The 16,034-nt window shown below is 40.2% G+C and overlaps 1 protein-coding gene across 6 annotated transcripts; it reads left to right on the top strand.

The window, feature by feature from the left end:
• Positions 1 to 902: 902 nt before the first annotated feature.
• Positions 903 to 15,996, top strand: plcd4b (phospholipase C, delta 4b). Of its 6 annotated transcripts, none has more exons than XM_044365264.1 (16): positions 903 to 1,224; positions 3,816 to 3,866; positions 4,079 to 4,237; positions 5,754 to 5,982; positions 6,444 to 6,573; positions 6,913 to 7,144; positions 8,427 to 8,628; positions 9,120 to 9,264; positions 10,028 to 10,180; positions 11,796 to 11,966; positions 12,629 to 12,785; positions 12,979 to 13,095; positions 13,839 to 14,017; positions 14,162 to 14,294; positions 14,431 to 14,580; positions 14,665 to 15,996. In XM_044365264.1, exons 2-16 carry the CDS (start codon positions 3,848 to 3,850, stop codon positions 14,754 to 14,756), a joined length of 2,268 nt encoding a protein of 755 aa, XP_044221199.1. In that variant the 5' UTR covers positions 903 to 1,224; positions 3,816 to 3,847; the 3' UTR covers positions 14,757 to 15,996. The 6 variants fall into 6 exon arrangements, with proteins under 6 accessions (XP_044221199.1, XP_044221196.1, XP_044221198.1 ...); XM_044365261.1 differs by having other exon boundaries at positions 3,813 to 3,866; XM_044365263.1 differs by having other exon boundaries at positions 903 to 1,243.
• Positions 15,997 to 16,034: the final 38 nt, after the last annotated feature.

Raw genomic sequence — 16,034 nt, 5'->3', positions numbered from 1 at the left:
TCAAACTGCACACATTAAGAGCTTTATTAAATCTCAGACGTGTCCACTCAGTGCTCCGTCTAACAGCTTCACAAACTTCACCGATGAGTGTACTTTTCCTTTTACCGGTACATTAACGGATTGTTGCCCTTGTAGCTTCCATTATCCTCAAAACGACTTAGATAAACGTCAGGCGTCGCGGAAATATCTCCACTCAAGCCCTCCATTTGTGAGCAAATCTGCTCCCTGGTGGGAGATGTTCCTGAGTGTGCATTGTGTGTGTTTTTTTTTCTGTTTACCTTTAAGTAGCTAAAGTCATTACAGGTCTGCTCCATGGAGCACATTAGAGTACATTAGATAGATTGGGTTGAGAATCTCATACTGACGGTGAGGAAAGTGAAGTTTTCCATTTTTGGTGCTTGTGATATTCACCCATTTCTTTGCATGTAAAGACAGGTTCAAACTAAACTATAATCACTGCTTTCTGAGTGAAATTAGAGTAATGAGTGCAATAAAAACATTCCTGTCTACCAATCAAGGCTCTGCTCTGCAATATGTGACATACTGCAAGTTCTACAGTAGGGTACAGTCCTTTCTCATTCTTTACTCAGTCGATTGCAATCATCACATATTAGATTTAGCCAGAGGGGAGCAGTAGGGGCACTCCTTTGACACAATATGTATTTCTCATTGCTTTATGATTTGGCTTCGTTCCCCAACACAACAGACTTTTTTTTCCCACAGTTGTGTTAAACGTTATCAGAGCAGATAGAGAGTCACTTTGACTTTGACTGCGGAGCATCCCCGATCACGTTTAGGAGACAGAGGGAATGAGGCGAGGCAGGCTGTTGTGTGCGGATAGCGGAGTGAGGGAGTGGCAGGAAAGGAAGGAAGGCTGGTGGGGAGGGGAAGAGGATGAGGAGGAGAAGGAGGAGGGATGGGAGCGGAGCGTGCAAGCATGCAGCAGCATAGGGAATCAGGTTTCTGAGAAGAGTGGAGAGTGGAGGCTGAGCCAGATTTCCCTCCGGACACTCCCAGGCTTTTAAGGCCCAATGCTCAGCAAACAGTCCCTGGACGCTCCCTGAGTCTGGATCTCAGCATATAGGGTTGGCGTTGACATACACACACCTCCTTGGACTTTCTCTGCAGCCAGCCAGCCATCCAGGGTCCTACCCCTCAGTACCTGAGGCCCTCAAAGGGAGAGCTGTTTCTTAAAGTGTACCCACCTGACTCATAATATCCCTGGTGAGATCTGCACTTTTGGGTAAATATAACTTTTTATTCTTCCTATCTAAAGACAAATTGCAGTTTGTTTGAGTCATTCTTTTCTCTCTTTTAGCTGCAGCTGCATACAGGCTTTGCTGAGGTGATGCTTTTACGTCTCGTATTTCTGCTTCTGGTTCTAATTTACTGTGCAAAAACCTCCCTCCCCCCCTCCGTCGTTTGGAGTTATATATGGATTTTATCGGGCAGGCAATAGTTTGTAGAATTCTTCACATAATTGCGTGCGGGATGAAAGCTGTCATGGTTAGATGTTAGGACTGCACTGAGGAAAGGGAGGAAAAGGAAAGAAAGATTCCTATGATTAAATGGATTGAATCTAAAACTTATAGAAGAACACAACATAGACAACTGCTCATGACTGAGTTGTTTATTCCTAATTTCCATCCTGTCAGATATCCCCATGAGTCATGTCTTTGTGTGTTTATGTGTGTGTATGGTCAGTGAACTCCCTGAAGCAGTTGCATTGTGTGTGTGCTGATCCAGAACACTTAGCCTAAAAATAACACATAACTTAACATAATGTGACCTAATTGTAGCTTGAATGTCTGGCCCTGAAATGTGAAGGAGGGTGTGTTAAACTTTGAACCGTAGAATCTGGAAAAAAAAAAAAAAAAAACGTGTGTGGAAAATAAAAAATGTCTTTGACGTGGCTCTGCAGTGGAAGGACAGAACATAAAAGTGCTCATGAGTTTATGGAGCAAATAGTTGTGGAAAATAAGACCCGCTTTCATGGTCAGTCTGACTTCTCAGTAGGAATGTGATAATAAATTGTGAAGCAATTGTGGATGCATCACGTGAGTCATACTGTGGTGAGAACTGTCTAATTGTTTGCCAGAGGAGGAGGGGGGGGGCTGGCTGAAACATAGAGGACCCCAGATAAGATCATGTTGTTTCAGGACACAATGAAAGGAAAGGATAGATGTCAGATGGGAAAACTGTGATAAAAACTGTAGAAAACCCTCCTTTTCCGGAAACGTTTGAGCCACATTTATCAGCGAACAACAGAGATAACTGGAATTTATTAGCTTTCACTGATAGGCAGCAAGTCTGCGTTGCATTCGTCTTCTTCTGCGTCAGTTTATCTGCTTTTAACGAGACACTTTATGAGGTGTGTGTTGTAGTGATTGTAAAACACTCTGAGACCAATATGTGATGTTTCCTAAAGCTGTCCTGTATAAGGTTTTAGGGTTGATTCAGATGTTAACAAGCTGTAATCAAGTCCAGTCAGGTCAAGACCAGTTTTATTTGTACAGCCAAACATCACAAATCACAAACTAGCCTCTGTACAAAACTTCATGGCAATAAATCCGATACTTGTTGAGACGTGTCACCAAAAACCAAACATGTTAACTTCATGGTGGCGCTACCAGAGTCAGCAGGAGTCATCCTCTGGTGTCTGTACAAACATTTAATGGCAATCCATCCAATAGTTGTTGAGATATTTCAGTCTTTATCATCATTATCTTAACGTGTGCAGCTTATTTTTGCTCTTACGTATTTTTAAATTCTCCTGTATTGTGTAGCTTGTTGACTGTGCTACTATTGGCGCTTCTGGAAACCGGCCCCTCAGGGACAAATAAAGTGTTTCGAATTGAATTGGGCCAAAGCAGTAGACTGATAGACTGACGTTAGCATCCATAGAGGCACGCTGTCAGCATAGTGAATAAAAATATATGTTGTTAAGTTGTGCATATGTAAGCTCCATTTTCTTAAGAGCATGTTTTAGTAGAGTTTTCATAAATAACATCAGGAGTCTGGAAATTCTAATCTCCTTGAGTGACTGCAGCACAGACTGCTGAGTGTGTGTGATTTTTATTAGTCAGTACACAGACTGCAGTAGTTGCCAGACACTTGACTCTCAGTGTCCTTGCAGCTAATGAAAGAGTATGAGAGTGATGGTGTGACTGGATCGAGATTTAAACGCTGACTCGTTTCGAGAACACCTCGGGCAGATTGCAGAGAGTCCACGATCTACTATACCCCTGCAGATTTTGTCAGTATACTCCTCGTTTTTCACCTCATTGATCTTTGTTTGCTCTGGTTTCACTTCACAGACGTCAGGTTCAATAACTGACTAAGTATCCTTGGAGCTGAAAGGGACACTCGCTGAGCAGAGACTTCCCCACACAGTTCTTCCACTAAAACATAACAGTTATGACTCCCTACACCGTCTTACTGCTCGAGTCAGTTCTGTAAACTGCAGCTATAATGGCCTCTTATTCAAGGTGATGAAAGGACATATTTCATATCCCAGGAGCAGCTGGGAAATCCTGTTTGGGCAAAGTACAGTCATATCTCTTCCTCCTTCTCAACAGCTACAATCAAGATTCCTGTCACTGAAATATTTCAGTGTAGATCGTGTGTGATTCGAGGAATCTGATCCAGTGTCCTTAGCAAACCTTTTGTGGATAAGTGTAGATTAATATCATCCTGTGACTCATAAACTACCTGAATACAAATGAACTTAAAGCTTTTGCAAAAATGTGTTTTGTTTGGATAACAGAGAAAGAAGCATCTGGGTCAGTCCACTAACATCTGCTTCTTTTCAGCAGCAAATTTCCATTGGCATGATTCAAGGATAGAAATGGATTCTGAAGGTTCACGTGAGTAAATGTTATTCACTCTGACTTGAGATAGAGAAATCTTAATGCATTTGTAAGTTTGTTTTAAGATTTATGGTCTAATAGAAGTTGATCTGATTATGTTTGAATCCATAGGTGTAGAGTCCTTTCCCAGGCCGGCCAGTTCTGATGGTTCAGTATCTAATCTAATCTTGATTATAACCTTTGATTTTTTTTTATGTGACTCTGCGCAGGCATTCAAGATGACCCAGATGTCAAGGTGATGTTGGCGGGGTCGACTCTGAGGAAGGTCAGGTCACGTTCGTGGAAGAAGCAACGGAATTTCCGACTTCTGGAGGATGGCCTGACTATCCGGCACAAGTCCAGATGGGCGGGGAGAAGCCACTCCACTTGTAAGTACAGATGTGTGTGTGCATATGTCTCCGCACGCACACGACTGTAGTGACACATTAACTGTTGTTGTACTTAAATGACCTTCCTTGAAACTGTGGCGTCAAGTCAGAAGTTAAAATGTGCAGCATTTCCTCTGAGGCTGCATACAAACCCTGTTTTCATTACTAAGATTTGGCCCCAACTTTTACCATATCTAACCTAAAACTGAACATAAAGCTAAGTACTCTTTAAAGGAATAACCTGACATTTTAGGAAATACATTTATTCACTTTCTTGCAGAGAGTTAGATGAGGAGATTGATACCACTGTCTATTCTGTGCAGTAAATATGAAGCTAGCGCCAGCGGCTCAGTTAGCTTAGCTTAGCATAAAGTCTGCAAACAGAGGAAACAGCTAGCATGGTTCTGTCCAAAGGAAACAAAATCTACTTACTAGTACCTTATATCTTGTTTCTTTAATCTGTATAAAAACTGAAGTGTGAAGTGTAGTGGCTTCTCTCTCTTTTAAAGTTTTTTTTCTTTAAAATACTTGTAATGCACTTTGAAACTGCCCTAACTGTATGAATTATACTATATAAATAAACGTGCCTTGGCCAAGCAGATCTTGTTACCTTTGGACTGAGCCACGCTAGCTGTTTCCAGTTTTTATGTTTAGCTAAGCTAACAGGCTGCTGGCTCTGACTACCATATAGACATGAGAGTAGTATTAATCTTCTCATCTGACTTTTAGGAAGAAAGCAAATAACTTAAACCAAAGAGTCAAGTTACCCTCTTAGGAAGCTCACCTTAGCACAAGACTACCAAACAGGAAAAGCTAGCAACTGCCCCGGGGCCCCAGGCACCCAAAGGCCCCAAAAGCCCAAGGTTCACCCGATATCAACTGGTTGTACTTGATTAATTAAAAATGTGTATTTCTTGTGGCTTTGGTTACGTAGAGGAAATCCTGTGTTAAAATAGTCTCAGGACCTTAATTATTGTAGTCTACATTGTGCTCACATGGTGGATATTCCTTAATAAAGTTGTGTTTTATCGAATTGTTTGATCTTTGAGGCAATTTTATAAAATTTCTTCAAAATACATTCGACATAGAAAACCCGGGGCAGGTAGAATTAGTCCAGCATAGGAGTCTTGGAAAATAATAATGCTGCTACGTACAGTGGGGGTCAACAGGGCCCAACATATTTGTGCCCCAGGCCCTGTAGTGGTTTGATCCAGCCATGGTGTAGCCACAAATCATTCATCACAGCAGTAATAGTTCCTAGAAATACAAAATGGTTAGTAGAAATACAAAATACAAAAATGGGACTACAATCCAATAATAATTAAGTCTAAATCAAGATTTGTTACAAACTGACATGTACTTGTGAGAGTAACTGTTTAACAAATGATCACCAGACAAACAAGTACAAAGTAATAAAAACACTCATGAGTTGAGCTAGAAGCATATGAAATGCATTAGTAGTTTAATTCTCCAAACACTGAACTGTTTCTCTAACCACACTCTGATCACGTCCCAGTCTCAGTGACTGAGGTGGAGGCGGTGCGTGAAGGCCACCAGTCGGAGGTCCTGCTGAGCATTGCTGAGGAGTTCCCCGCCGACCTCTGCTTCACTTTGGTGTTTCACGGTCGCCAAGGCAACTTGGACCTCGTTGCCGAGTCCCCGGAGGAGGCGCAGGCCTGGATCCAGGGAGTGCGCAAGCTGATTCACAAGGCTCAAACGATGGATGAGAAAGAGAGGCTGGACCAGTATCTTTTTACTGTTGTAGATCATCGTTAAGCCTGGTATTTTATGTTGGCTGATATCAAATACTGGCTCATCCCTTGTCTTTTATGAACTAAACTCCAAATAGTCTGGTTACAAGTATAAACAATTCTGTCCTTAAAGGATTAGAGGTTGCAAACATAGTATTTCAAGAGCAGAATTGTTTTATTGGTGGAATTAAACTAATTGACTGAGTATAAATTCAAGATTAAGATACATAATCCACAAATTAAACAATATGGAGATTATGGAACATAAGACAGTCAGAACAATCAGACTAACTATTGTATTTAAGTATGGTGTCAATACATTAGTATGGTGAGGAAGCTAGGTAACTGACTTTGTGCCCTGTGCGTTTATTCTATTTTACATTGCAAAAATACAAACATAACAAAAAAATACAATCTTGAAATCTGAGCTGGAGTTTCCCTCAGCATCCTATCAGGTGGGTCTGTGACTGGTTTCAGAAGGCCGACAAAAACAAAGACGGGAAGATGAATTTCAAGGAAGCGCGGAAACTGTTGAAGATGATGAACGTAGAGATGAATGAGGAACACGCTCTGCATCTCTTCACGGTAAGATTTTGCCACAACAGGTGGCAATTGGAGTGTCAATTTTGCATATTTTTAATATGCGAATGAGCTTTCATTGAGTTTTAGCTGCTGCAGGGACTGAACCTGTGACTGTATGCTCATGGCACAGTCTCACTGACCATTAGACCTCCTACTGTCCTTACTGGAGTTTTCTTTTGCTGGTTAGGTTGTTGGACAGAGGAAGGTTTAGCTTAATTTTGTACATTTTTCAAAAATGTCCAATCTCAGACAACATGTATAAGACCAAACATATGTAAAACACTGACATATTTCTTTTTAAAACAATGCAACAAATACAAAACTCTTCCTTTTTGTCCGCAGATGGCTGACAAGTCAGAGAGTGACTCTCTGGAAATCGAGGAGTTTGTCCATTTCTATAAGATGCTGACTCAGAGGGACGAAGTGTGGAAGGTGTTCCAGGATTACTCTGGAGATGGAGAGAAGTTAATGTTGGAGGAGCTGGAGAACTTCCTGAAGATAGAGCAACACGAGCAAGAGAACAGCACAGAGCATGCCCAGGAGCTGATCGACCGCTATGAACCATCTGAAACAGGTAAAGACTTCTGTGACCGATGTAAGTACATTTACATTTAGATAAGAAAGTTTGACAAAAAAACCATCACATGGTCCACATACCTGGTTTTTATTTTAGCCATATCTCATGGCCTTCATTAGTTAAGTAAATAAAACCAAGTAAACGGACCTTGTGATAATTTTTATTGTGAAAATTGCTATTTCCAAGGTCAAAGATGAACCTTCAAACTAGATCAGAAGTATTTGCTTGAAAAAGCTTTGCACTGAATGACTGAGGGTGTGTAGGTCGACCTTCTATCTCATGTCTGATATCTTTTGCATAACTCAACTAAATACTCTGGCACAAATATCATATACATAATAGCAGTGCACATGAGCTTTTCTCACTTTCCTTCGATGCACCTGTTGCAAAATCAGGTGTGCATTTTTACAATTTTGAGGACTTTCGATTAACAGAGCATTTGATTCTAAATTAAAAATTATCATAGGATATCAGTGCATATAGTGACAAGAAAAAGACTTGTGTGCTGATGTTTGTTTCTCCATACTTTCAGACAAACAAGAATAAGAATCTACAGCCACACTAGCTGCTCTATGAGGCTGCACTTAAGCGTGCAAGTGTGCTAACATGCTAACAGTGACAATGCTGATGTTTAGCAGGAGATATTTACCAGGTTCATATCTTAGTTTAGCATATTAACATGCTAACATTTCAACACAAAGTACAGTTGAAGTTGATGAAAAAATGAAAATTCAAATGATCAACAACATTATTAGAATTTATCCTCTCAGGACCTTGAATAACTGCAACAAATTGCACAGCAGTCCACCCAATAGTTGTCAAAATATTTCATTCAAAGCCTCCCTGCGGCGCCGTCGGGGAGAAAGTCAGGGGATCACCAAAGTCATTAAGATTCATCCTTTGGGGTCCATGAATGTCTGTACAAAATTAAATAGTAAAAAATCCAATAGTTGTTGAGTTATTATATTTAGTCTATATTTAGACCAAAGTGGTGGACCAACAGACAGACGGACCTTACCATCCCCAGAGGCACATAATTTGAGTGTGTAGACAGCTTTGTTTCCAGTCTACGTCTATTTATTAAACTCCAGCACCTCTGCGAAGACTTATTCCATGTGAGCTATACTCCCTGTTGATCCGCAAATGCTGACGTAAAATAGAGTTTTATCCAGAGTTTTTGCAAATTTATTATTTGAACGACTTTCAAACTTTTTTACGACTAAATAAAGCTGGATTGTGCTCCTGTGCCAACTTTATCTGTATCATCCCCTCTGTGCAGCCAAGACACAAGGCGCCATGTCTCTAGATGGCTTCCAGATGTACCTGTGCTCCCAGGAGGGCTCCATATTTAAACCCGAGCATGTGCATCTTCACCAGGACATGAGCCAGCCGCTCAGCCACTACTTCATCTCCTCCTCGCACAACACCTACCTCATGGAGGACCAGCTCCGAGGGCAGAGCAGCCTGGAGGCATACATCAAGTGAGAGCTGCTGGACACACTACACACAAGATGATTTATTCGTAGTCAGTGTTTTTATATGCCTGGAATACAAAAAATGATTTTTATATATAGGGCAATAAAATGTGAGCTGAGTTTAAGCTGAAAAAATCTGGGAAAGACTTCAAAACAGATAAAAAAATAAATAAAATATATAAACATAATAGTACAATCAGTATATTATAATATATTAAATATATTAAATTATAATTACACATAAGGTTAAAGTGTATATAGGCTTGATGTGTTGGCGGGCTGTGCAATTTTTCCAGTGTATAAAAGTGAAAAATGTACTTTATGTCATAGCTGTAAAGAAAACTACACAATAAAAATCAACAACAACAAAAAATAATAAAACATGACATATATAATACGTTCAATAAAGCAATTTTAATTTATATAATATTTAGGTTTAGGTAAACTGACATTTGTGCATGTTGTGTGTGTGTGTGTGTATGTGTGTGTGTGTATAGGGCTCTGAAGAGAGGTTGCCGTTGCGTAGAGGTGGACTGCTGGGACGGCAGCGATGGTGAACCTGTTGTGTATCACGGTCACACTTTGACCTCAAAGATCCTCTTCAAAGATGTCATTTCAACAGTCAAAGAATACGCCTTCAAGGTGGGACTTCAAGCTGCTCTTTAAAGGGTCAATTTGCCCAAATAACACAAAGTATACTCTTGAATCACAACGTGTCGTTCAAGAATACTCTGGATAATCTTCAAACCCCACTGTGAACGTTTTACAGTGGAACAGAAGAAATAATCCTTATAAAAACTGTTGACAGTGTGCTCTGTGGTTGATCCAGGATAACAGGGACACAGTTACTGAAAATAGATGTTGCTGTCGACACTCTGAAATGCTGTGAGCACCACAAATGAAAGCCAAACCTATCTGCATGGCTAGTTAGACCAGAGCTGATTGAGACAATGTGTTTTGGGTATTCAGTGAACAAAGCCTTTGAACATCAAGCCCTAAACTCTGCTATGAATCACTTGCACGAGGCTGACTGTCTTTGCATGTGTGTGCTTAGAAAAGTGTAAAGCCCAGATGGAGCAGTTGGTAACCTGCCCTGCCCCTGGAATCAAATGTACCCCTGCTGACTGACCTACATGGAAAACCACCAGGAACTTCTTATGTGTCTCCAGTTCTCTGTGCTATCCTGCTCAAACTTTCCTACTCAATTTTCGGAAGATATGATGGAGGAACTTGAGGACTGTGGAAACTCGTGCTCATGCCAAACTTACAACATTTGTAATGACGTTGGCTACTGTGTTTGCTAGGGCTGATGACAGGATTTCAATATAAATCAGGTCAGTCAGATAAGCTTTAATATCCACTTGTTCTTTTTAAGAGTATTGTGTTTTTCCTTCCTGTTTGATAGGCTTCTGACTTCCCAGTCATCCTGTCTCTCGAGAATCACTGTGGCATGGAGCAGCAGACTATAATGGCTCAGCACCTTAGCCAAATCCTTGGTGACACGTTATTAACCACCCTGCTGGATGGGCAGGTCCCTCAACAGCTCCCCTCTCCAGAGGTTAGACCCCGACTTAGTTACTTTTGGTTTTGTTTTATTGTTTTCATTCTATCCTATTATGAGATTCTTACAAAGCAGCACAAATGCTACAAATTCAGTAACCTTTAGTGGAATCACATTCGATAATTTGTTATATATTTGACATTTTATCTTTAAAATGGGCCTTGAAATCAAGTTATTTGTCATTTCCAGTGTTTTGTCAGAAAACAGAACTAAGAGTCTACAGTCACTCTTAACTAATCTATGAGGCTGTAAAGCTCATTGCAAATAAAACCAAATTGTTATATAGATAAACCAAAGTATTGAACAAATTGCAGTTTTGACCTGATGATGATGCCAGATCAAAAGTTTACAAAGACCATGAATGTCTGCACCAAATTGCATCCGGTTGGTGTGACTGTCACTCTGAACCACAAATATTGACCTGCTGGCAGCAATAGATGAAAAGTCATTAGGATTAATCCTCTCGGGACCATGAATGTCTGGACAGTCTTTCATGGCGGTCCTGTAGTTGTTGATATACTTTACTCTGAACCAAAATGGTAGACTGACTGACAGACCAACCAGCATTGTCATCCCTAGAGCTGCACAGCTAGCATGGCCAAAAAAGGATTAACAATGGACATCAAAATTATCGGACCTCAGCGCATTATTTGCCATTTGTGTAAGAAAGCATAATGTTACATTTGATGGCTATACAGTAGTTAAAACCTCAACCAGTCATTTTTTTCCTACCATGCCTGCAGTATGGCTTTATAGATGGCTCAGTGTCAGTCTGTTGGTTGGTTGGTCCACCAATTTGGTCCAGACTGAAGTATCTCTTATTAGATGGATTGAGATGAAATGTACTCATGGTCCTGAGAGAATGATCTCTACTTACTTTGGTGATTCTCTGATCTCTCATTTAGTGCCACCATGAGGCTCATATTTGTGTCTGGAATTATCTTGAGCGCCATTGAATGGATTGTCATGAAATCTGGTACAGACATTCATGGCTCCCAGAGGATGTAATGTAATAACTTTGGTGATCCTTTAATGTTCCTTCCAGCGCCATCATCTGATCAGTATTTCAGTTTGTTCAATAATACCTGCAAAACTTATTAAAAAAATAAATTAAAATCTCAGCTGGACTTTGTACATGTATTATTATCAGGACCTGGGTTGACTAATAATAAAATCTAATATGAAGCTTCTGTACACATTCAGTCTATTGAACATTTTCTGACTGCTGAATATCCTTCTTTTATGGAAACTTGGGTATCATTAACCATTCAAAGGCATTTTTAAGGATTAATGGTCTGTCTGTGCCTCTTCATCCATCTTTCACTAATCCTGAAAGCAACAGCAACAACTTTAAAACTCTTTTCCATTAGAGCACAAGAAACAATCAATGCTAACTTCAATTAAAGGCAGATAAATGCTATGCGGTATTCCACTGGGGATTCTGCCAATTAAATAGTGGTGTATTGCTGCATTTAGTTAGGAGACAGCAAAGTGCAGGAAGATGGACCATCTTCATGAGTAGTCTGAATTTCTCTTCTGACATTTGGATCAACATGGATTTTGTTATGTAACTTAAATTTCAATGCTATCATTTGGACTTCCTTATTTACAGGAACTGAAGGGGAAAATTTTGCTTAAAGCCAAGAAGATTGGCGGTCTAGAGGATTGTCTCGATGAAACCCTGACAGATGACGTCAGCGATGAGGACGAGATGGCCAATGGTGACGCTGAAAGCCCGTCTGCAGAAGACCTACCTGCTGAATGTTTAAACCAGAATGAGAAGGTAGAAAGTACCTGATTACTAGTGATCCGTCTATAACATCTAAGATCACTTGCTGTCTCCTGAGATTTTATTCCTTTTAGCGTCATTTGACTTCGTAGTGGAAGTGAAGAAAGACAGAAGACAGTGGCGGGAAATGAAGCGAGACAGGACTGAATGGAGACTGATAAAAAAAAGAGAGACAGGAAACTGGGTTGGGACATAAGAGACAGCGAGGCGAGACAAAAGAAAAAGAAAGGAGATAATACAAACAAACAGGAAACAAGGATATTTAAAAGAAGACAGATATGGGACAAAGGAGATAGTGAGGTGAGAGAGAAAATAGCAGCCAATGTGCTTCTTCTTAGCTGTGGGAACAGGTTTGTTTCTCGATCTGATTCTATGTTCCTTATTTAACTGGCTGCTGTGTTTTACTCACAATTAAAGTATCAAGTTCTTAAAACACAGCATTTCCCTGCTGGACAGTGGACTGATTATCTAAAACATTTGTGGCTTTAGTGCTTTACTTAGTGTTGATGAGGCAGAGAGAGGGATTTCTTATCATTTCACACGGATGTTTTTTCTTACCACAAGGCCTCTAGTGACAGGGCCGTGGTTTGTTCTTTGACCGACTTTTTCCTCATTGTGTGCATTTTCAGTTGGCATTTAATTCTCTCATTCTTCAGAAATCCAAGTCCAAACTCTCCAGGGAGCTATCAGACTTAGTGGTTTACTGCAAGAGCGTACATTTCCATGGCTTTGAGCATGCTCGCTCGCACGCCAAGTGCTATGAAATGTCTTCATTCTCTGAGTCCAAGGCCAAGAGGCTTGTCAAGGAAACAGGTATCATGAATACTTACTTTGATCTTTATACGCAGACATACTTTTGTCCAATATTCTCTCACGCTAACTAGTTCTCATCCACGAATGTCATATTCATAGGTAAAATAATTTACTTGTTTTATGTTTAAACCGTAAAGCAGCCGTGTCAGTATTATCTATAGAGGAACCGGTAGATTTCTCTGCTCTTCTTCAGGGACAGACTTTGTGCAGTACAACACAAAGCAGCTGAGCAGGATTTACCCCGGTGGCCTGAGGACCGACTCCTCGAACTATAACCCCCAGGACATGTGGAACGTCGGCTGCCAGATAGGTGAGGAGATGACCGCCCTCTGCTGGTCAAACAGCATATCTCCACTGTCACTCCAACCTTCAAACTTAGTGTTATCAAGATCAGATTCTTTATTAATGCTGCTGCTGATGATGATGATGCATGACGATGAAGCCGAGCGACTCGATCCTAAGAAATCTGAGCATGATAACGGACTGTCAGTTCAGTCAATTGGCACAGTTTAAATATGAGTAGCAACTGTTACAAATAACTAAAACATAAAACAGTGCTGTTGCCGCTACCGCAAACAAACTCCGAGCACATGTTGCGCTGCAATTTTTAAATTGGCTAAAGGGTTTTGAGAAGGTTTCATAAGCCCAGCTGGCTGTGGAATTTCTCAACTCATAGAGAAGCACATAATCCAGTAAACGCGGTTTAAACATCAAAATAACGCAAATTAGGTTCTCACATGCTAACAGCTAATTTGTGACACTATACCAGATGCTCTCACTGCCACCACAACCTCCTCTTACAGGGAGGTCAGAGGTCAGGGTCTGCAACAGAACATTCCTCCTGAAGCTGGATTTTGAGTTTGACAGGACAGATGCTTCCTGTCACAAGAGCACAAAGTGGTGCTGTCTGTTTTGGATTAAAGACAGTCTTCTCACATGATATTTAGAAAGCTAAATAGATGTCTTAGTGTCTGGCAAGATCACGTGATACAGCCAAAATAAGATATAAAAAAAGTTAATTGCATTATTTCTCCTCTAACTCTTTCCCCGAAGTGGCTCTGAACTTCCAGACAGCTGGTCTGGAAATGGATCTGAACGATGGGCTCTTCAAGCAGAACGGCTGCTGCGGCTACGTCCTCAAACCTGACTTCATGAGAGACGGCAACACACAGTTCAGTCCGGAGAAACCTGAGGAACGCCAAGACTACAAACCACTCCGCTTATCCATAAAGGTTTAAAACTAAATTAAAAGTCTAAATTGACTGTGGTTTACTAATGTTAATGTTTAAAACACAGAATAAATATGTACAATACGGGCAAGTTAAGCAATCCGGTTTGAGTATCTAATATCTGTATATTGTATGTGTGTTTATCAGGTGATAAGTGGGCAGCAGCTACCAAAGGTAAATCAGAAAGAGGGCTCTATTGTAGACCCGCTGGTCAGAGTGGAGATCTATGGAGCTCCACAGGACCAGGCCAAAGAAGAGACCAGTCACATTAACAACAATGGTGAGAGATGGTTTAGCTCTATTATTTGAAGATAAGTTTAGTTCATTTGCACATATATGGTTTTGATATTAGAGCCAGAAAACAAAATCACATCCCAGTCGGCCATAATCGCTCCTCTGCTGCCCTCTACCTGCAGGTTTTAACCCAGAGTGGAATGAAATTCTAAATTTCGTCATCCACACGCCTGAGCTGGCCCTGGTTCGCTTTGTGGTGGAGGATTACGACAAGGCGTCCAGAAATGACTTCATTGGACAGTTCACTCTCCCGTTTACATGCATCCAAACAGGTGAGCAAAGTCTATATACAGCCAGTAAATCACTTAACCACTTAGTATGAACGTTTTTTTTAATCCCAATCTTCTTCTTTCCAGGATATCGTCACATACATCTGCTTTCTAAAGATGGAACAGCTATCCCTCCCTCTTCACTCTTCATCAATATCACCATCTCAGAGCTCACATGAAGAAGTTAAATCTGAGTATATGAAGCCGGAGGTTGTCGTCAGTCCAACGTTTCCATAAACCCGAAACCTGAGAGACGAGAACAGCATGTTCCAGTACTTTTATCTAATATTCAGCAAGTGCCAGGCCAAGTTATGGTGTCATATTTAATATTTTCCCTCCTTTCTTACGTTGGTCTAATAGCAATGGGCAGGAAAAATGTCAGAAAGAGACTCAGTCATTTGATTTCCAGCAGTTTTCACCCTAACAAAGAGGACTCTGTCTGATTTTTTTTTTTCAGGGGAGCTGAAAACTTACAGCTCAGTGATAGATTAGGTTTGATGCATCTCTTTTATGACCAAATCTATTAATTTAACAAAAAACTAGAGACAAGAGCGCATGCAGTACTATGAAAAATTCAAGCTCGGTATGATGCCTGCTCACATTTATCAGTATTATTATGTTTAATATGTGCAATACTACAACTCAACCTTTTATGGATTAAAAAAATCCTGAAAGCTTTGCGACTTTCTTTGGCTTGAAATGAAGGAATTTAATGCTGCATGTCTAGAATGTCTAAATATACCCCAGTCTGCCTTCAAATGTACTGTAAATGGTAAGTAACAGTATTGAAAGTGTATGGTCACGATGGAACGTGAAAAAAAAAAGCCAAACATCTCTATTATAAACCATTGAAATACTCAAAGCTTTGCATCATGTCGGTTTAATCCACAATTAAAGCTGAGAAGTGCCTGCTTTGAAAGAGTTATTTCTATTTACTAACGGACAAATGCCACAAAGTATGTCGTGTACAATGTACAGTATGTGTATATGAGCTTGTAAATACATGCAATACTTTTTTCTAAATGGTTGAACACCATTGAATAAAAATAATTCACATATATTTCTCACTTATTCATCGTTCATTTATTCACTGTGTAAACGTAGTTCTTTATCACAAGCAAATCTCGAGAGACGTCAGAGAAACAAACACTCCATTCGATCCCCATTCTCACACTCATATCTCACGATATGTACAGATGTGTTTTATTGGCCTTTTTAAAGACCTTTTTAATGCCACATAGAAAGCAATTTAATACCTGTTTCACTATCATAATGACCAATATATGAAATCAAAATATGACAGAAAACTAGGCGATAAGGCCTAGAACAACACATTACATCACACCTCCCAGCAGTGTATAACAATAACTCCCAATGATATTATTAATTAAATTAAAGTGACCTGACCCTGACAAGCTGCAGAAAATGGACGGATGGATTAACCAATGAGAAATGAT

Source organism: Thunnus albacares, chromosome 11, assembly GCF_914725855.1.
Source record: "Thunnus albacares chromosome 11, fThuAlb1.1, whole genome shotgun sequence".
In the NCBI taxonomy this organism is placed as follows: Eukaryota; Metazoa; Chordata; class Actinopteri; order Scombriformes; family Scombridae; genus Thunnus; species Thunnus albacares.
The sequence above is the reverse complement of the archived record's forward strand: the minus strand, read 5'-3'. Positions and strand labels throughout refer to the sequence as shown.